At 40.8% G+C, this 23858-nt stretch overlaps 2 protein-coding genes and 1 long non-coding RNA gene across 6 annotated transcripts in view; 2 read left to right on the top strand and 1 right to left on the bottom strand.

Moving 5' to 3' along the window:
• mctp2b (multiple C2 domains, transmembrane 2b) overlaps positions 1-11027 on the top strand; it is a 35449-nt gene extending 24422 nt beyond the window's left edge. For all 4 annotated transcript variants that reach the window (XM_056379213.1, XM_056379197.1, XM_056379205.1 and 1 more), the window contains 7 exons: positions 536-655; positions 4196-4309; positions 5971-6012; positions 8101-8210; positions 8518-8627; positions 9092-9189; positions 10026-11027. In XM_056379213.1, the coding sequence (XP_056235188.1) occupies positions 536-655; positions 4196-4309; positions 5971-6012; positions 8101-8210; positions 8518-8627; positions 9092-9189; positions 10026-10073 (642 nt within the window). In that variant the 3' untranslated portion in view covers positions 10074-11027. The remainder of the gene's footprint in view (positions 1-535; positions 656-4195; positions 4310-5970; positions 6013-8100; positions 8211-8517; positions 8628-9091; positions 9190-10025) is intronic.
• A 3275-nt stretch (positions 11028-14302) lies between these two features.
• Positions 14303-20542, top strand: LOC130177525 (uncharacterized). The gene is made up of 3 exons (XR_008829032.1): positions 14303-14497; positions 18781-18840; positions 19467-20542. It is a non-coding gene; the product is annotated as an uncharacterized LOC130177525 (long non-coding RNA).
• Positions 15215-17304, bottom strand: LOC130177464 (high choriolytic enzyme 1-like). The gene has a single exon (XM_056389286.1). It carries the CDS (start codon positions 16188-16190, stop codon positions 15405-15407), a length of 786 nt encoding a protein of 261 aa, XP_056245261.1. The 5' UTR covers positions 16191-17304; the 3' UTR covers positions 15215-15404.
• Positions 20543-23858: the final 3316 nt, after the last annotated feature.

Here is a 23858-nt window from a genome sequence, read left to right as displayed (position 1 = left end):
TGTCTTTAAAAAAAAAAACACACCATCCCCAAAAGCAAAACTTCCCTTTGGCTGAATTAAGTGAATTGAGCTTTTAATTCTTTTAATTGACCCCAACTGTGACTGAGTTCTTGTCCCTTGTTCTACAACATTAGTTTGATATACAGTGTGCAAGACAGGGTGTGACACAGGGTGCCTGACTGTCTGTACTCTGCACAAAGACTCATTGTTGTGAGACAATAGATTGCTCAGTAAAGCCAAAATTGGCTTACACTCCGATGACTTGGGTTGTAACGTGCAGGTTTTCAGTTTGTTTAAATGTTGAAAGTCTAGGTTGACAAAATCAGGTCAGATTTTTTGCCCCCTGACCACATTGGCTCATGCCAAAACATACCAGCAACTCTCACTGTTTCACTAGCTGACCGGATGTTTCATGTTTGGCATGAACAGAACGTAATCATATTATTATTATTATTATTATTATTATTATTCATGTTGTAAACATGACTGCTGTAATATTTATGTGTTTTGCATGTTTATGATCTGTATCTTTCAGGCTCTGGCCAGGAACGTGCTGCGTGTTCAGACGCTGTACAGAGCTATCATGTCGACTCTGCAGTACATCAAAAGCTGCTTCCAGTGGGAGAGTGTTCAGAGGAGCCTCCTAGCCTTCCTGGTGAAGTGCTTTAACTGCTTATCAACACACTATCTGCATTTCCCTCTGTTTTCCCTTTAAGGCTGCGGAAGACAACCGCAGTCTGGCCAACCTCTACTTGAACTCTCCCAGCGAGAATCTTAATCAATGCAGTGTTGGGCTCAGCAGAATCGCAGGCTTGGCCACGGCTCTGTGCTGGAGTGGAGACGCTTTCAGTGTTGCATATGTCGCGGATGCAGAGTTAAACCTCAGCTGGAGAGAGTAGAGTCCCAGTGGAGTCGTGATAGAGTCTATTTTTGTTCTACTTCCCTGACAACTCATTAACCCTCTGTCCAATCTGCTCGATTTGATTTAGACCCCATTATGCAGGCAGAAGTCCAATTAAAAGGCTCTTCAGAGCTAAGACTGATTCTCCATCCTGCCATTGTTCAATACAAGTGTTAAGCAAGTGTAAAGGCAGAAACACAGGAGAGGCCATTCAGCCCTTGTTGTTTAAAGTGCAAAGTGAAGTGGGTGCTGATCTTTTTGACATTATTATCTCCCAAATCTGACTCCATCAATACAGCATGCAGCAAGTTGTGCATTAACGATGCAGGCAATCAAGGTCATCTGGAGTTCTTTTTGTTTTTAAAGCTGATGTCCTGTAGATGGCACTAAAGCTTTTCTCAGCATCTAAACACTTTCTTATGAGGCTGGTGAAGAGATACTGTACGCCAGCCAATAGTACAGTTTGTTCAATTTACTGTGAAAAATGGGAGCTGCACAACAGATCTGTTATCTGAACAGAAGCCACAGTTTGGGTTTTAGCTTTTATTCATGCATTTAGTTTTATAATTCAGGATTACTTGAGCCTCTAGAAAGTGTGTGATCCTGGCTGGGGTAAGAAGGTCAGTGTGCTTTAACTAGAAACTGTTTGCAATTTAAATAGTTAAAGCACAGTTAATGTACAGGCACTCACAATAGATTCTTACACCGTGTAATTCTGAAGAATACCCAATCCCCTCCTTTTTATAGATAGTGTTAATTATTGGGGATGATATTGGTTTTTTTTCCTAACCGCTCAGACACACACACATGCTAAAGTAGGAATCATACAAGCATGAACAAGCACACAATGTACACACACATTCGCCCACTGCAGCTCAGTGTTTGAAAGACAGCACCATCTGTACTCGTGTTTTCACACTAATGCTCCCTGCCTTTTCAAGCCTCAGTGAGAAGAAATAAATGCCTGGTTTAATGCCGCCACATAAGATTAATGAATCAAAGCTACCCTCTGCATGACAGGATACACTGACGGACTACTTGCAACACCTGCCGATTGTCAAACACCTTCGTGCAAAGAGATTCAGTCAATATAATATACTTTAAATACACCAGTCAGCCAGTCAGGTACGGGTTATCTCAGTGAGAAGCCTCAGTCCTGGCAGTGTTAGTGCCTTATCCTGCCCTCTGAACTATCACATATTGTTGCCCTTCATCACTTTAGTTTGTAGAAGGTGGTCAGCCCTCTTATTTTGAAATATAACAGTAATACTGCCAGAAAATAAAAATGCAGCTTTTTTCCTGATAGCACACCCCCGCTTTTCCACTCTCACTCCAACTAAACACAGAAACAAGAGGGGTCACCCAAAATACTAAGTGGCTTTGTTAGAAATAAGGAGAAGAAGAAGAAAACAACACAGTTCTGAGAGTGAGAACAAAAGCATTACTCCTACATGGAAGTCGGCGTCATCCACCTCATTCTATCGCTTCATACAAGAAATGTATATGCCCCACTTGAGGTACATACAACGAATTACATATTCTACAGGATATTCGTTTATATGCAGCAACATTTTTGTCACTTGGTACTGAAAAGGAGGCTCTTGATGCATTTTCCAATTCCTTGCATCCAATTAATTTTTGCCAACCAGTCAGTGATTGCAGAAAAGCAGACACCTCCTGAAATATAAAGTCTCTATACATATCTATAAATAAAAACTCCTGCAATACAAACTGCGCAACATAAGAACAATCTTCATCCAAAATTATTTTGCAGCTTGTCCACAGTGCATCCAGCAGTGTTTCCTCATCAAACCTATATTTCTAGCAGGTTACAGAGTCAACTTTACTGTATATAACCTACTGGGGGTTCAGTAGTAACAATGTAAAATCTTAAATTTTATGCTGTTTGACTTTTCTAATAATGTTTTGCTTACTTGTTCTGGTGTGTCATTAGTTTATGGCAGCTAATGCTAGCTAATTTTTGTATTCTAGACTAGGCTAGAGAGTGCTGTTCACTGACTTTAAGAATCTTCTCCTCTTGTGCTACTGTTACTCTACGTTGTAGCATTCATCAATTGTCCCATAATTGTCACTTGAGGTTGTTCCGCAAAGGTTACTTGTTCTGGCTTTACAACAGTGAGTGGTTTCAGTGATGGCAGTGATTTCTGTGCTCTTGGATTACCTCTGTGCGATGCAAACCCTTCCCCAAGCATTAGTGTGGAAATCCTACTGCATTCTTGAAATGTGCTACCCTCCAGTTCAGTAGCTCTCCCGACATTAGGTAGCCTTTCATATTTTTTGTTTCCTCTAATCTCGATTGTATTTCCAGATCCCTTTTCGCTGTCGAAGACTGTGTAATGCCTCTCAAGCTGAAATGGGCTGCAGTTATCACAATCTTTATGGGCTGAGTATACATTTCCACCAAAGCGTGACTTGGCTTTCCCCTTGTCCCGGCTCTCCCACTCATTACAAAGTCCTCACTAATAAAACATAACCCTTTCAGTGAGGAACTGGTTTCATCTCCTCTCCCAGGCCCTGTTTTGGCTTGTGATAACACAGACAAGAGCGTGCTTGGCTTTTTGCACATTAAAGCTGATGGTGGTAGTGGTGGTGGAGGCGAGGAAGAGGGGGATCATCTTTTATGCCAGTTGGTGCCTCAGAGGAGAGTGATGTCTTTACCAGATGTTCACTTCTATTTTTATTAGCATTTAAAAACCTGTAAACCGTTCCCCACGCCTTTTGGCTCACTGCCATTTTGGCCACTCTTACCGGATTATTTTATAGTTCCATTTAGCGATCCAGACATCACAATCCATTTCTCTTTATTCTCTCATCCATTTTACCTGAACCGCACACAGGTGGAATGTGCGCCACAAGGATGGATTTTAATGACATATTCACACACAGGCCCCCGCCCCCTCCCTGTGCGGTCAGCTTTAATGTACACAAGATGAGAGAGGCAGAGCAATTAGACCTATGTGGTTAATGTCAGTGTATATGCAGGGACTGGAGGGAGAGTCAGTCCTGCTGAGCAGAGTGGCCGCGCTGCACAGCATATGCAGGATAACTGTATGTAGGAAGCCAGGCTTTTATAGTGGCAGGGGTAGCCCTCATCAGCTTGATCAGTGCTTATGTAATCAATAGCAGATTGGATCAACCTTTAGCTAGCAGGGATTCAGGATCAATTGAAAATGTCTTTGAGTGTGACTTAATGAAGAGCAGTTTGTTTTGTCCTGCCATCACCCTGGTGCCTGATCTGACTGATCTCTGACTTGTGCGGCCCTCACCCTGCAGGTGTTCGTGGTGACAGTGTGGTACTGGGAGTTTTACATGCTGCCCCTCTTCCTGGTTTTGCTCATCTTGAGGAACTACCTCTGGATCCGCTCCGGTCGGGTCAGTCAAGACCTGGTGAGTCCAGAGCAGAGCTCATCCATCTTCTTCTCCTTCAGCCCAGGGACACTGCAGGCTCCTGTTCACTTCTTTATAGAAAAACAACTATCTCAACCACGTTTTGCTCTCGTAATTAAAAGCTGTTTGTTTATATAAGTGCTGTCCATTTACCATTTCCATAGCAACCAGCTGCACCTTTCTACATAGCAAATAATAATGAAATAATACATAAGCATAGAAAACTCAGTGAAAGGACTAATGCAACATATCATTATAGCCTAAGCTAATTGGCTGTGTTTTCTGCAGTCTAGTTGCTGTCCTGCATCCTGCCTGCTCTTCACTGTAATTGGTCTGTTGCCTGGTTCTTGTTGTGACTGGTCAAATAAAAAAAGATTTTTAGCGCTCTGCTCTGAAAAGGTCACAATTAACAGTGTTTTTTTTTTTTCTTACTGTTACCAGTTTTATCACTGGAAAAAAAGGTTGTATCCTGTCTTTATCCAGTGTAGAATAGCAGCTGTATTTACTGTATACAGTAGTGGTAGTTCAGCACACACTATAGGTTATAGCAAATTATATACACAGAAAACTGTTCAGGCAACAACATACTTTATTATGATGTGAAATCAATGAAATATGCGCCGCTTTATAATTAGGTAGGGCGCAACTAATTATTATCAATTAATTTCTTGACAATTAATCAGTTGTTTAGATTGTAAAATGCCACAAAATTGTGAAAAATAGTCACTCACTGGTTCTCAGAGCCCAGGATTATGTTCAACACTCTAAAACACAGAGAGATTACATTTGGCAGTTAATTTTGTCAATAAACTAAACTATTAATCAGCTAACTGTTTTAGGTCTACAACCATGTTAATTAAGACACACAAAAATATTGCAACAATCTTTTTAAAATAAGCTCCGGGTGTTATTATTTCATAATATTTTTCATAATTGACACTGGGATAAAAGTTTGATAGAATTCTTTTTTGAATTTTTTTTATTAGAATTAATTTAAAGCTCCAAGAAATGTGATTAATTTTATTTCTAAAATATCCATTAGCGGATATGCCACAATTATTTTATTATATTATATTATATTATATATTTACTCAAGCTGCATCCGGACTGTGTGGGTAAAGTTAATGATCAGATAGGATTCACTGGTAACATGAGGGGATAACCTCACAAGTGTCAGATTTCAATTCAAATGTCACTCAGTCCTGATTGGTTCAGAGAAAAGAAAAGAGTCCCACTCACTTCAAACCAGACAAAACAAAAATGATAGAAAATCTGTCATGTGAAATAACCAAGAACATTAATTATACTAAGAAGTTCATTGAGAAAATAGATCATTTCATACCTTTGATTAATTTTGAAACATCACAAATAAGTAAATAAATAAAAATATATATATATATTTTTTTTTTTTGTCATTTTGGGGCTGCAGAAACAGGCTGGTATTTTAAGTTAATGTAACAATCAGTGGTTATTTTCCACATTCAGAAAATATAGACCAACATAAGTAATAAATTAACTTAACTGTATCAGGCGGCTGACTGCAGGGTCACCATTGAGCCCCTGGAGTTGACACAGAGTCCCAGTGTCACAATGAGACAAAGTTTATCATGTAAAGGATCTTGGAATCATTCACCTCTCCATTACAATTCTTTTGTTTTCAGGACAATATGGATCTGGCAGATGAGGATGAGGACGATGAGAAGGTACGTACATGTGCTGGCTGTTTATTTTACTTTTTTTTGTTGACTCTGTATTTCTGAATGCTGATGAATAGAAGAGAATTTAGCTTTATTTATTTTGTTTCATGTTGACAAAGGTATCTGCCGATGATCTATGGTTCCATGTTGTTAAGCTCTTTATTCAGTACCAAATCTTCTGATGCATTTTGATTCCTGCCAACAGCTAGTTGTATGTCTTTGTAAACTTGTGGTTAGCAAAAGACATTTGGGCTTAATGAAGACGTTTCCACATGTCACAACACATTCATATGCAAATAGAGGGATGGGGGAAAAGGTTCTGCTGCATTTGGGAAAGTCCCTGCGCTTAACACGCCATATAATACCATCAATATGGGACTAATGACAGCTCTTACAAATGCTTTTCCAAAGCTCATTTTGAAAGTTTGTGTTGAAAGTGTTACAATGCTTTTAGGCAATGAAATATTCCTCTAGAATGACAGCAGTTTATTGTAGACGTTTTGAATGGCCTGCGTCAGCCTCATGTAAAGTGGTTCTCATACTGGTTCCAGTGGGAACATGACCCTGAAATGGCTCAAGTGGTTTAGTGTTGTGATGGATATTTGACTGAGGTGAAGCTAAATTGTCTTCCATATGGTTTTTTAGACTGATAGTCACCGTGCATATGAACCATCCCAGGTTTGATCCCCTCTGCAGCTCTTTTCCCAGGCTCATCCCCAAAGTCTTGATGGCAGTGAGCCAGCAATCACTCAGTGTTTCCAAGCAGAAGCGGACATATATCACAGAGATCACATGGTGACAAAGACCATGGCTTTGGCCAGTAAACACTCCTTCAATAACCACCACTGCCAGCCCGCCATCCCCACAGAGCCCACCTCCTTTCTTTAGTCCTGTAACCCTCCTCTGCGTTTGATGTGGACATGTGGCCGTGTCTCTGTCTGAAGTCTGGCTCTCACGGCAGAGATCTCCAGAGAATCTGGTCTCCTCTGTTTACTTTAAAGCTGTCCTTCCCTCCTGGGATCTTGTCTAGCCTGAGAATGGTACCTCTTCTCTTTCATAATGTGAAGTCCAGTCCCATTCTGAAGAGCCTTTCACTTCAAAAAGACATGTTCAAACTTGCTTTCAAAGTATCTGCCTTTACATTCACATTTTGCACACTCTCATCTAGAGCAGCGCTGAATGAGTCTGTTGCAGTGTTGTGGTTTCTTTCTCAGAGACTCTTGGATGGGCATTATTATGAAGTGTTACAGGGATCAAACCTGTGGCCTTGAATGTCTCAACAATCCGTCTGACGAGACAAAGCTGGACAAGCTCAGTTAGTTTATATTTGAGATGACAAGTTATCAACACATTTTTTGCTCTTTTTATGCTGCAAACTACATTTACATAAGAATAATAAAACCTTTTCATTTAAGAGAACAAATAATTAAATGTTACATTTACAATTTAAACTTTATTTAACCAGGAATGACCTGGTTACAGGAATTATCTACCTACATTATCCCAATGACAAGGGCAGTGTACTGTAGTTAACACAAAGTCACATCAAAGTATTCACATGTAGCACAGTTAAAGCATTGTATCACAGTTTTACTTCCATTTTCTTTATCATACCATCTTATGTGTATATTACAATCAATAAAATATGGTTTGTACAAAATGTTTGAGTGTCTGTGTGAAAGTAGATCATGTAAAAATTAAAAGTATCTAACACCACTTTCAGTTTTAGTGCTCTGGAGAGTTAAGAGTTAAGCTGCACGTCAGTTTCTGTCTAAATGAATTATAGCAACAGTGATTTTCAATCAACTCCAAACTTTCATTAGATTCATGATGACAGTTCAATTTGAACTTTACTGAAATATTAATACAGGACAGTTTATACTATTACCATTCATTACTTTTTAAATCACATCTGTTTGTATGTTCGTTTTTACTGTCTGTGCTAAAAATGTTGTACTACTGCCCGTGAATAACTTTCCCTACCAGCAGAACAGAAAACAGGAACAGTAAAAAAAAAAAAAAAAACCTTAAAAGTCATAGACAGTGTGTGAACTTCTTCTAAGCACTTGCTGTTTGTGTTGTTTGCTGCTGTAGGAGTCAGAGAGGAGAGGGCTCATGGAGAAAATCCACATGGTGCAAGAAACTGTCATCACGCTTCAAAACCTGCTGGATGAGATCGCTTCTTTTGGGGAGAGGATTAAAAAGTAAGAATTAAAGATCCATCAGAAATGTTTGCTCTGTACTATTGAATATTTATTTTTATTTCCGCTGGAGGGATCGTAAATGTTTATGATCACAGTATGAAATGGATTGTATGAATACATACTGAATATGTTTTACCATATTATTTACTTGCCCTTTAATTATCCATTATAAAAGAAAAAAGTCTGCATTATTGAGGCCTCAGTTACATTTCATTATTTCACCTACAACTACTGTAATTTATGTGCAATCAGTAAATTCTGATTCCTGACACTTACAGAGCTAATGTTTGTGATCTTAATTTGTCAGCACGTTCAACTGGTCTGTGCCGTTCCTGTCCAGCCTGGCTCTGCTGATCTTTGTCATCGCAGCAATCCTCACATACTACATCCCTGTACGCTACATAGTTTTATTATGGGGTGAGTGTCAAGCACTGTTATGTTTTCTGTGTGGCCCACCCCCACCCCCACCCCCCACCCCCCCAGTCCACTAACTGTAATTTGCTGTCTCCCAGCTCGCCCATTATTTTTTGGTTTCCTACTCTGTTGTTCTATGACACGTTGGATTTATATTATATGTATTATATTTTCGGGCTGCTGACACTTCTTCCCCTTTATCTCTTTACCATTAGCTGCTTATGATGATGAAGTGAAGCATATTCTATTGTTAAAATGTCTCACTGAAAACTGGAGTGTATAATATTCATCCAGCCTAAAAAATTAAAGTAAAACAAGAAGACGCAAGAAGCACATGCTGTACTACTCATAGTAATATTTCTTGGACAGCAGGAGCCTCCTCTGCAGGTTTCTGTTTGTGTGGAAACAAAGAGTGCAGTTACAAAAGACTACTGTTAATGATATGTTGGTGTGAATTTCTGTTTTAGGTATCAATAAATTCACCAAGAAATTACGGAACCCGTACAGCATCGACAACAATGAGGTTCTTGATTTCCTGGTGAGGGTGCCTTCAGATGTGCAGAAGGTAAGCCCCGCTGGATCAGCCGGCCAGGAAGCCCAAAATCCCAGAGCCCGCTAGCTTTGCATTTTACTACAACAACTCCCAGGCATTTTTCGCTGTTTTCTGTATAATTAGCTTCATCTGTATAATTACGTAGCCCTGTATAATTTCTGTTGTGTTTTGGTCATGATACGGTGGAGGTCTGCTGCTGTTCCCAGGCTGAGACGGGAGACGCAGCTCCTGGTGTCTCCTGTTTGAATTGAGCCTGAGCAAACTGTCAGCCTGTATCACTGCATCTCCTCCAATTCACATCAGCCAAAAATAACTAAAATAACATACCAAATTTAGCTGGTAATTTACATCACTTTGATGTTAAAATTTGCCACAAGATTCAGCGTCAAGGTTGCAGGACCATTGATGGTTCAAGACGGCTGCCTTATCCAAAAACCACAGACTTAGTATGAACTATTCAAAAGAAATCTCTCCTCTTCCATCTGTGTGACCTCTATTCATCCTTTATTCCCACTCTCCTCTCTGTCCCCTCTCTTTTTACACACCGTCCTCTCTCCTCCTCTCCCTCTCTCTCTTTCTGTCCCTCTCACTCTAAGCTGTTTGACCCCTTTTTGTCTCCTCTCTTTCCTTCTTTGATGCCCTTGGGTCTCTGTTTGACTCTCTCCACTGACCGCTGTGGTTTTGTCCATAACTGAGTGTTGTCATTGTGCTCAGTGCACATCATCATCCTACACTGCCTGAAAAAAGATATTTTGGTTTAGCTGTAGTAATTGAATAAAAGCAGCATAAGACAAATGAAAAGAAATGTGGCTCATTGTGGTGCTGAGTCTGCTGCTTATCTCCTGCAGGTTCAGTACAGTGAGATGAGAGGCAGCAGGAAGAAGAAAATCTCGTAAACAGGACCTGATGCTGCCCTTGTGGGCTTCCTACCTAAGAACTGTTTCCCGTGGATCCGATGGTGGTCTGCACAGTCTCACTTTCTGTTGGTTTCAGGGTGTGTGGTAGGTCTTAATCTGCTGTGGTGAGACATAGCTCTGCAACGCTCATATAGACCTGCACCTAAAGACCTTTCAACCAAAGACATCCACACTGAGGACCCTGCAGAGATTACTTACATTTTACAAATGTGACTGATCTGTGCATTTTTCTGGAGCAAGTTGTAATGTTATGTCCAAAGATTGTAGGTGTTTTATTGTATGTACAGTTTATTTTAGATACTCAATCAGAGGCTGCTTTATTTTATATTATCTTCCTAGTCCCAGGTTGTGTTCTCCTGAAACCAACTGAAATATCAGTTTGTGTTATACGGAATATATATGTTTGGTATGTGTGTATTTTTACATAATTTACATTGACAGATATGATGACTTTAATTCTAAAATAGATCATTCACCTTTTGAAAAAAATTGTTGCTGGGATCAAGTAAATTTCATTATGGGCTACTTAAAAAGTAGAAGTCTTCATAAGGCAGAAAATATTTTTAGAGAATAGTTATATTTTTAAGTGCATGATCTTTGTGGTTTAAATATTAATTGAGGTTGCAATCACTTTTCCTACCTTTCATACTGTATGCCCATACAGCAACATATGAAATGTTATATTCCTCTATTTCTTCCATTGACGTTTGAAATTGGATAAAGAGCTATGTGACTACTTTTCCTTCAACGTCACCAGATGGATTTATATTTACACACAAAGGTGAGTGCCTGCATTTAGTTTTAGATTATCCTACACAGAGGATGCTCTGTGCTCTGTACACACTTTATTTATTGAAGACAATCACTGATGAAGACTTTGTGTCTCTTTTGTGTAACAGCAATAAATGCCACAATCACACAGTGTAGCATCTACTACTGCCTCTCTGTCTCTGTCTGAATTCCCCTGCACGCCATATTCATACTCTCCATGCACCCGTGCTGCAGGATTGTGGGCGTCTTTACAGCACAGTTTCCGAGCCCCCCTCTCTTCATTAGGCTTTCATGAAGCGACGCAAGGCTGTTGGAGACCTCACCGGCACCCGGGCTCCCCACTGTGTTGATGGCCCTTGGGCGTCGCCACAAGCAGGAGGACCTCTGCGACCTCCTCTCAGCTGCTGTGACGAGATGCCCGCAGCCAGCGTCCTATCAAACACAGCAGCAAGACAAACCTCCGGTACTGGGCTGCTCACCACTCAGCGGCAGGAGGAGGAGGAGGGTTTTAAAAGCACCCACAAGCAACAACAGCCGCACCAATGTAGGGATCGGAGAATTGGAATAGTTAAGATGCTGGCGTTCAGAGTAATACCCTGGGATTTATGGCTTTTAAGTCAGAGCGCGTGGGTTCTCAGTCAGCAGGCTCTTAAATGAGAAATGAGGAAAATTAGAGGAAAATTTGTCTCATTAAATACAATAAGAATCAGCTAGTTTTTGTATCAAAGCACAGATGTCCTACATATGAAAGTATTTGATAATTGACCTCATTAGATAGTTAAGAGTGTAACTGATGTCTATTAACACTAGATTGTTTGATAAGTCCATGAAACTATGGAAATAAGCTTAATATCACTTAACTGCTTAATGCAATGTACACATAATATCCCACACAATGCTACACACACACATGAAATAATTTGATCATTTGCCCAATTGTCTTGAGGACAGAGTGTGGAGAATGTGGCAGACGATGACCTGAGTATCTCTTCATCTAGTTATAATTTTGACTTAGGTATTCAATATTAATAACCCGCTGTCAAGGACACTGGAAGGACATCTCAATTTGACACTTATAGGCTCGGCATGAATATGTATGGGCAGCAAGACGCTTCAAAATTACCAAGTAAAATCACGGTTCACACGTGGGGACTAATGTGATGTGGCACATGCATTCTGATGAGCCACAAATACGGCAGCTGATAGGTCTCAAAAGACTTGTTACAACTCAATATCGGACCCGAGAACATTCAGCTGTGTGTGTGTGCGTGCGTGTGTGTGCAGAGAGGAGAGCTGCATATAAATTTTTGCAGAAGGTGTCAATGACCATTATTATCTATTAAGTCTGTATTAACTCATCAATAACTGCATTCAGCATGAACCATTTGGTCTAATGAGCAACATAGTGTTTAGCTGTTTCCCGACATAAGAGATCACCAGCGAGCAAACTGCAGAGCAGCAGGAAGCTGTGTCCACACTGACAGCCCAGGTGGTTGGTTTATGGCTCACAGTGTATTTCTATGACCATTCACCCTCAGACTCTGGCTGCTAGTTTGAAACCATGTGGCCACTGATATCCTGTGTATGATTATACATTCACTTTAAGGGAAAAGGGGATACAACATGACATTAAAGCAGAAACATGGAAGTGGATTCCAGTCAAACACTGTTCAGGTCACGTTGAGCTGAGGTCAGTTTCCAAAGATCAGCTCTCAATGTAAGAGATGTATGATGATCCTTAAATTGTGGCGATAAGAGATGTATGATGATCCTAAAATTGCTCTGAAAAGAGAATCATCATTACCATCATTGCTGTTGACCTCTGGCTAAGAACTGCTAATATGTTTTAATAAAGGACGGCTTTTCACACTGGATGGCTGGAGTGAGCAGTTTGACCTCTGAATGCACTTCTTGAATTATCTTTTAGGTTTCAATTAGGAAAATAAGCAAAGCGAAGCATAAGGTTAATGAATTTAATATACAGTGATTATCTCTAAAATATTTTACTTTCAAGGAAAATAAAGCACCAGTTTTAAGAGACAGTTCAACAATTTGGTTGAATGTTGATTTGTTAAATATGAAGCTAAAGGCTTAGCCCAGAGGAAGTGGCTAGCCTGCTGGCTCTAACTAAAGTTAAAGTAGAGGAAAGGCTGTTTTCATACTGTTGCCAGGCAATGAGCAGAGACCCCAGAAAGTAAACTGTCTAGCCAAGAAAAAGACCAGTACATAATCCTTGTAAAACCATAACGTGTGATTCTTACGGTTAAGATTTAATGAGAATTAAACAAATTAGATCTACCGTTAATTGGTGAGCTTTACAGGTGCTGGCAGACAGACTGAGCCAAACTAGCTGTTTCCCCTTGTTTCCAGTCTTTAGGGGACACCAGGATGGTCGTAACACGGGTCAGTTTTAGCTCTTCCAATCTCTCCAATCAGGACAAGTTACGAATCACCTGATTCACTATACACTCAATTTAGTCCTTATCCACGTGTGCGGAAGTAGCTGATTCGTTGTTTGGCAACAGCCAATTTCAAAGAAGGAGATGAAGTAGCACCCTGTGATTGAAAGCCAATTATAGAGCTAAAATTAATTTTGAGGTAAGAAAGTACACTTTTTTACTTAATTTATTTTTGTAATAGCACTGCCTGCTTTGTAGTTAAACTCTTCAAACTTAAATGATGTTTATTGTGTGTCTATGCAGATGTGTTTCATGCTAGTTGTCACTGCTAATGTTTTAGCTGTTAGCTGTAAGGTAAGCTACGTCATGGCTACAAGAGTCCGGGTTACATTATTACATACATAGGCACACACATGTTAAAAAGGTTATTTTTTTAAATAAAAAGATTTCGTTACCAAGTTTCTTGCCATAATCTTTATATCATGATGTTACATTTCACCCCAGGGTATGTAACAACTAACCGGTCTACAGAGATAACACGTACACCGTTTAATATCAGACATGTGTAACTGGTTTGTATTACATTTTGAACACACTGGCTTAAAAGATACTGGCTCCAAGATAAAGACAGAAATATCAAAAATGTTACAATCATCCCCGCTCTCCATTACTCTAAGCCAGGCTGATGTCTCATTTTTAGTGAACAGACATGAGAGGGATCCTCTCCTCTAACTCTTGGCAAGAAGGCGAATGAGCACATTTCCAAAAATAGCTGACTCTTCCTTTAAAAAATCAATCTGTAAAGTTCTCATTTTGTCAGCTTATTATTTTATATATTTTTTTTTTACAGTCCTACAGCAACAGGAAGTGTTTCAACTCATCTGTGATCAACAATTTTGTCACTGAAAGCCTTGATTTTTAAAACATTTCATTTCTGTCTCTTCTTCAGTCAACAATCATTAGCTGTACGTTGTCTCAGTAATGAGCTTGATTCTGACCTTGTGGACATTCCACAGACCACCCCAATGCTCCCCACAGTGTTGACAATCCTTCAGGGAGTCTGGGTCCAGGTAAATCACAGACACAGTGTGTACTGACTGTGCTGCTGCCCAGAGGCTGTGGGCTGACCGTGCTGTCCCGGAGCAGGCCAACATCAAAGCCGTTGATCCAGAGGAGCCTGAGGCTACAAGCAGCCAAGAGCTCTGATCAACAGAGGAGATGCAAAATGATCCGGTGAGAGACCAATGTATAGATATTATGTCGGCCTTTTGGCTGGTTTATTTCTGACACCTGGATATTACATATTAATAGTATAAAAAAGTCCTAAAATTGAGTTAGAATCACAAACTTTCGGATGTAAATGTATTAAAAGTTCACAGTCACTGAAAACAGAGTGCATAGTCAACCTCCTGCCCCCACAGCCCTGTCAGATGAACCCAGGGTTTCCCTACGTCAACTCCACCGGTCATGGTCCAAGTGTTTTCATCTGTGTATATCAATATAGTAAACCTGACAATACTCAACTATTAATTATATAAAACTTCATGTTTTTCATGCAGTTGAACTGTTAGTTTTTAGGTCGGTTTAGTTAAGTTTGCATTTGCATTTGTGTGTTCATGGTTATGAAGGAACGTGTTGCCAAGTGCAACAGTCTTTTAATGGTTTCTTGAAACAGTGGAACTCTTTGGCACAGAGGAGTAAGTTATGTCAGGCTTTAGAAACACACATAAGGCGTAATTGTTAGTGGAACCAGGTCATTGTTGGTTTGGGTCTTTTCATGGCATTGTTTGACAATAAGGAAAATATAGATTTTTACCAGAATCCCTAAATTAAAATGAGATTAGATTGTCAACGTTTTCTTGTCTCCATTGGAGCCTTGTGTGAATTTGCGCTTTTTCCAGTGTATGTGTGAAATGATTTACATAAGTAACATAAATTCTATAAGCAAAACTAGAAAACAAACATGTATCATTTGCTTGAATTTATTGCAATTGTGAGTCAAATTACAGATCAAAGGTTTCACACGCTTAATAGATCCGATACCATCCTGTCCAGTTGTGAAAGAATATACCAGAAACTTGCCCTTGTTATTGAGCTAATTTGTTTTGCCAAATGATAATTTTGATCAGAAGCATGGTTGTTAGCAGCCATAGAGCATGTTGATCCTCATGATGTCCCAGTGGGACATGCCCTGCCTCTGGCCGATCTGGACGTTGGGGTTGGGGATGGGGGTGATGGAGTCCCTCCCGTACTGGATGGAGAAGGCTGTTCTTCCATAGTGCATGATGGAGGAGTAGTCGTAGGGAGTGTTCAGGTTGTTGGTGGGCTGCTTGTGGAAGTTGTAGGCCATTCGTGGATCGATGTTCTCCCAGTTGATCCTGACGTATTGGTCGCGGTCACTCCTGGTCTGCTCGTGCTGGAAGCCCAGAGCGTGGTTGATCTCGTGCTGGATGATGCCGTGGTAGAGGCAGCCCTGCCTGTTGAGAGAGAGCACCTGTCTGCCTCCCTCTCTGCCAAGAGCCGAGAAACATCCGGCTCTGTTCTCGACGCTGATGTAGTCGTACTCGTTCTGACGGGGGACGAAGCGGATGCAGGTCCTGCTTTGGTAGGACTTCATGGCCACGTCGATCTTCTGCTTCTCCCAGCTGGTGAACTCTCTGCTCATGGTGAAGGGGATCATCACCAAGCCGTTGGAGGCTTTCCTCCACAGGCAACTCTGGGACCAGCACGTCATGGCGTTTCTGGTTCTGGGAGCCAGCAGGTCTCCTTCCAGCAGGATCTCATTGGTGGCGTTGTTAGAGGTCAGAATCCTGGTGGTGATGTCCATGGTGTCTGGGACTTCTTCTGCGCTTCCTTCCTCCTGGAGAGGATGAGCCTGAGAGAAGCCGAGCAGGACCAGCAGCAGCAGGCTGGCAGAGGGAGTCATCTTCAGGGTCAGTCCAGAGGCTGTGGAGCTTGTGTGGAGAGACTGTTTGAGGCTTGATGTTTGACTCAGTGCAGTCCAGGGTTTTTATACTCTCCTCTGCAGGTGTGTCTGCAGGAGGATTATGGGCTGGGGTCCACACTGCTAGGCCTAAATAAACCTGTGAAGGGAGGACTCCACAGACAAACCCACTGTTTCAACATCTAATCCCCTAAAGTTTTTCTTTGTCCATTTTGTCCTCTTTGTGTGTCAAATTACTCCCCTCTCTGTCTCTCTCTGTCTCTCTCTCTCTTTCTCTCTCTTCTCTTTACAAATGGCTTGTTCACAACCTTTACCAAAGCATATAAGTTCAAATTAAATCTGTTAAATTTGTGTGACCCAAATACTATGATGACCTGCGTAATTGAAATCCCCTGTGTGCCTTTTATGACAAGCTGTTAAAGTTGGTAGCAAAAGCCGTGTGTCCCTCTGTGAGGATGATAGACGGCCTATTGAAACTCTTGCATATGTAGAAGATGGTAATAGGTTCCTGTGGGACGTGTTGCTGTGGCCGTGCCTGAGATGTCTCTCTCTTCAGAAAAAATGAATACTAAATTGTATGAAACAGTCCAGGCCATTGTATAAAACCATCATGGCTGCCCCTCCATCAGGGACAGTGTGTACGGCAGTAACCTTTACTTGCTGATGCATGCATGCTAATTTACTGTGTATTCTAGGTGTATTTATTTTTCTATTTGTTTGGTGCATCAGGGTTTAAACTTACATTTTCTTAATTCAGTTTTCTTATTTCAAAAATGATGATGACAGATCTTAAGCCCCATGGAAACATCTTCATTCTGTGGTAGATTTTAAAACTTTATAATGTAAATATATATATTTTATTGGTGTTTAACAATGTACCCTGGATCGTCTCTTGTCTCATGAAAATATGAAACTCTCATTTGTTCAATTTAATTATCACATATAAACCTACTACACCTCCCTTGAATCCTGGCCTCATATAAAGTGTAAAGATGAATTGTGAAAAGAATGTGTTTTCTCTCAAACGCCCCCCACCGTCCAACACCCTCTCCCCTCAATCTCATCAGCCACTGTGATTAAGGTTTGGCATTGGGGATTGTGCTGTCTTTTTGGAGAGATATTTCAGCTGCATTTCTGACACTCTGAAAGGAGAGGGAGATAAAGGAGGCGTCGGGGAAAAAACTCCTTCCCGTTGTGTGAGTCCTAGAGAGGGCCTTGAACCCTGCCATTCACGCCTTTCTCTCCATCAGCTGAGTCTAATTGCCAGAGAGGACAGGAGACCCCAGGCCCGATCGTTCCTTATCCTCTTTAGCGCTTTCAGGCGAGTGAAAGGCGAGCTTCTGCTTTTGATCTTTTCTCTGATTCGCTTTTTCTTCTCTGTCATCCCTACCATCCTCTCCTCAGGAGTGACACCAGCTCCTTTCACTGCCTGCCCCCGTCTCCATCTGCCCAAAATAATGACCAAGGCCTAGGCATTATTAAACAGAGGTGGAGAAGGGAGGTCAGCACTGGGAGAGGGAGAGGGAGGTCTGGATGGGGACTCCAAACTCGTCTAAGGAGGGGTGCCCCTATTCCAAATCTACTCCGTAGCCTCTCTGTGTCCCCCTAGATTCATCCCTTACAGTTTTCATGGCCTTAGCCTGGAGAAAGCCCATTCTTTAACAGACCACAGACGTGAAGGCTTGTCCTTTCCCAGAGGCGCTGCTACAATAAGACCCCAGGCTGTTTGAGACAATGGGGCCTGTGTGATCCCTCAGCCCGACTCAGGATGAGACGATGCCTTGCTTGCCAGTCCCATGGGAGGGTAGACCCAGTGGTCATTGTTGACAGCTAATGGACAGCATCTTTCCACTGGCAGGCCCCCCAGCAGACTGTGTCATTTTAGGTTGCTTAATAACAACACTCAGTCTGGACGGAGGAATTCTATCAAGAACAGCAGTTTGTTTGCAGATGAAAATCATTCCCCTCACAAATCTGAAAAGCTAACACTGGGGGGTGATTGGATGAATGCGGCCGGCGAGCAAAGACGGCATTCAGCGGGGGAAATTCAATATAACTTATCAAAAGAGAAACCGGTCATATGTGTGAAAAGACCAGAATTAGAATCACTTCATTCAGCAGGAACAATAAAATTACAGGCGTTTGTTTTTCTTAAAGCAGAGCAGAGATGTACTGACAGCTAATTATAGAGCTGTACATGCTGACACACAGGGTGCAGGACAATGCAAGACGTCAGTAGGAAAAGATTGTACATATCACTGTGCAAATATACTTTTAGCACATATAGCAATGGTACATGCAGACGCTGTGTTTGGAATGAGTCAGATTTAGAGATGATGTAACAGCCGTCATCTGTCTGATGGATGCTCTGTTTTCCCATAAGGATGAATTACATGCAGTCCCATATATCTACATATATATACACTTGTGTATATTTCATACTGTTTGCTATTCATATGCGTGAGCACCTTCACAAACAAAACAAAAGAAAACAAGCGCAAGTGCATTTTTAATGTTATTAAAGCTACTGTGATGGATACAAACATTGGTGTGGCCTGTGTTTGCTTTTCAGACTGTTCTCCACTAACACTGAAGCCTGTGAGCTGAAAAGGACACAAAGCATCTCTAAAGGGTAAATATGTGACATCACTCCCATTATATGTGGCCAAAATCCCAATAAAACACAAACTCATATTAGCCATTTAGCCATACTAAAGTCAAAGTTTTGCAATCTACGTCAGCATATATCGTATATAATATCATTTCTAGGCTTTTTGTATCAGGAATAAGCTGTAGTGTTGTAAGAATACCTAAAACTCTCCTTGCTTACTCAGTAGAATCAGGCCACATGAACATTTTCATCTTCTGCCTGAAACTAAAACGCTTCTCTCATCTACTCTGAGCAGAAAATGTGGCATGTAAATAATTCTTCATCTGTTCCTATATGCAATTCACTCTTCACACAGGTGGTCTGAAGGAAAACTATATTTTCAAAACAACATGTTAAAAGTAATTGTCCTCCCAAAACAGCTCCGCTTTGACTCCAGCTTTATATTCCTTATATTTCATGCAGATGAAAGCACAATGAGAACTCTCTGAAAAACCGAAATAGACTTTTCTGCAGCAGCAGAAGAAGAATTCATTCTTTTATGCATAAATCACAATATAAAAATACTGATGATGATACCAATATGTCAAGTATTGGACTTGTTGCTTGAATATTATTAGCAAAATGTAAAATATCCAAATTCTCCACAGGTATCCTTGAAAGTTCGTGAATTTGAGAAAAAAAATTGAGGCCTTGAAAGTTTTTGAAAACAGGCGTAAAGAGGGACATGGGTTATTGAAAGTGCTTGAATTGATATATTCTGTGCAAAAAGAGATTGAAGTTCTTCTGATGTTTTTCTTTACTCATCATTAGTAAATAGGCTGTGTGTCACTGTCTGCATGTGTGCAAGAGGCCACAATCTGCCATCACTGTATCAAAGCACAGCGAAGAAGTGTTCACACATTCAAGCTTTCTCTCTTTTTAATTGTTGTCTGTGAGCTTCTGTAAATCCTTCTATAGCTCTCATTATAAAAAATTCTTTGTGTTGTAGCAGTGATTAACCTTGATCTGTGTCTCAAACTGTGCTGTGCTGGGTCCTTCAATTTGAGGAGTCCTTGAAAAGTCCATGAATTTGATGTATAAGACAGAAATTTAAAAGTACTTGATTCAGAAAAATTCCCCCTGTGAGTGTTATATTATTTTATGTGATATTACTGGATTATTACTGATGTATTCATGTATCAATATCATATTACTGTTGTAGTTGGCTGAGGTGGAGCTGATTTTAAGTACTTGTAATCTGTTGGTTTTATCTTTAACATTACATCACATGTTAAGCTCATAGGATTTCTATGGAAAATCATAATTTCTAAAGCCACTAGTATCTATAGTTGTCAAATCAAGGTAATGGAGCAGAAGTGTAGAGTGCACGAAATGGAAACTTTCAAGTACAAGAACAAAAGCTTCAGTTAAGTAAATTGAGGTCATTTCCACTTTTCTGAACGGCTTTTCTGTGAATATTGATTATATTTCAAGGATGTCAAATTCATTTTGCATTTTTAGAATCAGTGACGAGTCAGAAATGCACATTTTGTTGCATGCAAAATTCATGTAACTGTGAAGGTTCAATAGAAAAGTGTTTTTTAAATGTATTTCTGTGGAATATGTTCCTGGCATATCTATGTGACTGCTCAACTAACAATTAAAAAACTGATGAATGGGTGAGTATGAGTGTGATGAGTTCAGAGCTTAACACAGCAAACTAAACTCCTGAGTAACTCAGTAAAGTGTTTAGTTCCTGTGCTGTCTGTTGGAGAAGGAAAACTTAGTTGTATTTTTCTTTCTGTAAGTTCTGTTTTTGTTTACCCCTTTTGTTTTTTTGAATGTGTAGTCGTAGTGAGTGGCTCAGGCCAGAGTGTGATGGATCCTGGAGTGCAGGAGGAGGAGGAGGAGGAGATGGTGGGTGGGAGGAAAAGGGCAGAGTGTTAGGTCAGGCTGATAGAGATGTCAGCACCGCTTCAGTAATCTTGTGACGCCTAAGAGAGTGGCAAAAAAAAAAAAAAGCAGGGAGGGAGCAGGCAGCTGAAAGACCAGCGGCTTGGTGACAGCAGAAGCAGAGACCACCGCAACAACAGCAGCAGGGATGCTGCGAGGGGAGGGAGGGCTGTGGTTGGGGAAGAGGGCGCTGTGCGGGAGTGGGGGGGTTGGGTGTGAGGAGTGAAGCCGCGGGGGAAAGCTGATCTTCAGTTACACATTATAACTGATAGTTAACCCTCCTCCTTTCAGCAGTGTGTTAGAAATAGAGAGTTGTGAGCCAGTTATCAACGCAGTGGAGGATTTAAGCCTTGTCTACCTCATTTAACATCTCCAGCAGGTTGCAGCTTTTTTTAGTGCTGAATGCAATGTACCTAATGAAAAACACTACACACAGCAGTGAGGCGTCCACATGAGATTAAGAATGAAAAATGGATTTTACTGCAACAATGAACCTTTCACAGAGACAGCCTGTTTGACTTCTGATTTGCTTAATATACATATGAAATTTGAATATATTTCATTAAGTAAACAGCATGCTACTGCACACCTATACATGCTCAATCCACACTCATAAACGGTCACTATGGTGCCTATGTCATGTTCCCTCATAAACATTAAATCTACCAACAGAGAGTATGTTGTGTTGTGTATTTGACTGTGAAAGTGGATTCTTTGGAGTCCAGTGTTGGGTTTAACGGGTGACCCGGTAATGAAATGTGATTCAGGTGGTAGATGGATATCTGTAGTGAAATATCTCCCCGTTCACTGGCCGCAGCCCAGACATCGCCTTCTGCTCGCTCCTGCTGTAAAGTGTGATTTACGGTGTTTGGCCTTTTGTCTGGGACAATTATGTTCACCATTAACAAGCTTTCTTCTGTTATTGTTCATATCAATTAGAGGTGGACGGTAATTTGAGCTGATGGTGGAGAACGAGCTGATGGGTTTGGTGGTGGTGTTGTGGGTGTATGGGGGGCAGTTAATGTCACAATAACGTTCAGCTTTACTTCAGATATTTAGTGGCAGCATGTGGAGTGAAGCAACATTCCTCTGTGTCTGGGACAAGCTCAGACCATCGCTGTGTCAGAAACACAAAACACAAAAACATCTTTATTTGAAAAGCACCACTGCATTAGCACAGTTGTAAGCAGCAATACATTTTATTTGTGAACACACTGTGGGATGTCAGGACATTTCAATGAATTGGTATTAATTAAAATAAAGCTGAGGAAATGCTGATCCTTTCCTATTGTTCGCAGTATTTTGTCCACATCATCCTGCCAGTGTTGCAGCATTGCTCTCCTTTATGACAGACTACGGTGCAAGCATTTAACTGCAAGTGTGTGGATGTGAAGCATTATTTGGGCCCACTTCTGCAAGTGGCTGTGAGTTCTGACGTCCAGGTTGGCAACAGACACGGATGTGCTGACCTCAGACTCTTCTCTCTGTTTTGTAAAGAGTAGCAGTGTACAAAACATTCAGGTAACAGCTTCTCATTTTTAGGCGACGCTGAGTGTCGCTTAAGCTGCTTAAAATGACACAGCTGGCGGTGGGTCATATCAGCTGTCACTAATTAATGTTAATTCTGAGGGCAACATGATGACAGTTAGACAAATTAAACTCATCGGTTTGTGCGCTCTCTGCAGCCTTTGTCTGTACTCAGGCAAAGATCATTTGTGAGGTAAGAAGCTCCACTCTGTAACACCACTGCACAACTTTAACTTCTATTCATATCACATCTGTAAGTCAAGCGTATAAACTTTACAGTTTCAAGCTTGTGAAAATGAAGTGTGTGACACTCAGTGGACTGCAGCTGTTTGTTCCTATGTGGCAGATACACATTTATTCAACATTTCGCATATCTTCTGCTGCTATGTAAATATAAGCATCAGACTGGACTCTGTATTGGTAGATATCCTGTAGTAAAGGACCTGGATCAGACCGCGGGGGCCAAAGAAACTGTTTGGGATGTCCCTAATTTGTAATGTTTACTTTGTGAGATGGAGGATAATCTCACTGCTGTCAAGGTATTTTCCACAGATGTAAATTCCTGCCCCATGGTGTTATTAACTGCTGTGAAGAGTTCTGGTGTCTGAGTGAGAAGGGAAACAACGAATTCAGAGATTGTTTGATCAAAATAAATGAAAACAGTTGAATCCCATTTCCTCCATTTACATTTAAATCAATCTAGTAAATAATTAGAATTAGGGTGGCACTAGTTGTCATTTTTTCCATTTATGCTTGCCATATGAATGACTGTATTTGGTAAAAATGTGTGTTGTAATTTGCAGCATTATTGATGCAGTAACCTTATGATTACATTTAGTTTCCTTGACTTTATAATTAATAGTGCTGTATTTCCATCTTTACAATACAGAGCTTTACTGCATTATCATTGGTGTTCAATTCCACTGTCTCATTACAAGCATCTTAACTGTAAAAAGAAACTTGTATAAACTTAGACTTGTAAAAAACTAAATTAGTAATCCAGGGAACATTCAGAGGAGATGGATTATTTATTTTCAGCCCTGAGCAGCTTCTGCATTTGGCCCCAGCAACCTTGATCAAGAAGATAAGGGTAGGTGTATGTTACCAGAGAAGCAAAATTCAGGGCAAAAAAAAAATACAGAAAGTACTTGCTACTTCTCATAAAGCTAAATTGCCGTGAACACACATCTCTGTAAACTCAGAGCTTCATTCATCTTGATTATAGCGACAGTGTTTGTAGAGATCTACAACTTAAACTTCAAACGTGGGGGGAGAAACAAAAGTAGGATTTTGAAAGTGAGAAGGGAGGTCCCTCCATCCCTGTTGGGAATTACACCCTTGTCTCGGATCATATTTCATTTTAAAACCAGGACCTGCAAGAACATGCCCGCACCAATGCCGACCATTTGTTAAATGCAGTGTTAATCTCAGTCTGAATCTCCACCATGGTGACAGTAGTGGTCCCTCTGCTCTGTGGCATGAATAACTCCTCATATATAGGCAGCGGCCCAGTGCTGAAGCCTCCTCCTGCCCCCTCCATCCTTTTTGTCTGAGCCGCAGGATGCCCATCAGTGGCATGG

This window comes from Seriola aureovittata, chromosome 1 (genome assembly GCF_021018895.1).
Source record: "Seriola aureovittata isolate HTS-2021-v1 ecotype China chromosome 1, ASM2101889v1, whole genome shotgun sequence".
Lineage (NCBI taxonomy): Eukaryota > Metazoa > Chordata > Actinopteri > Carangiformes > Carangidae > Seriola > Seriola aureovittata.
Note: the sequence above shows the minus strand (reverse complement) of the source record. Positions and strands in the feature narration are given on the sequence as shown.

Excerpts from the sequence above, each read along its gene's own strand:
- LOC130177464 (XM_056389286.1), bottom strand. The coding sequence starts at position 16,190 with ATGACTCCCTCTGCCAGCCTGCTGCTGCTGGTCCTGCTCGGCTTCTCT.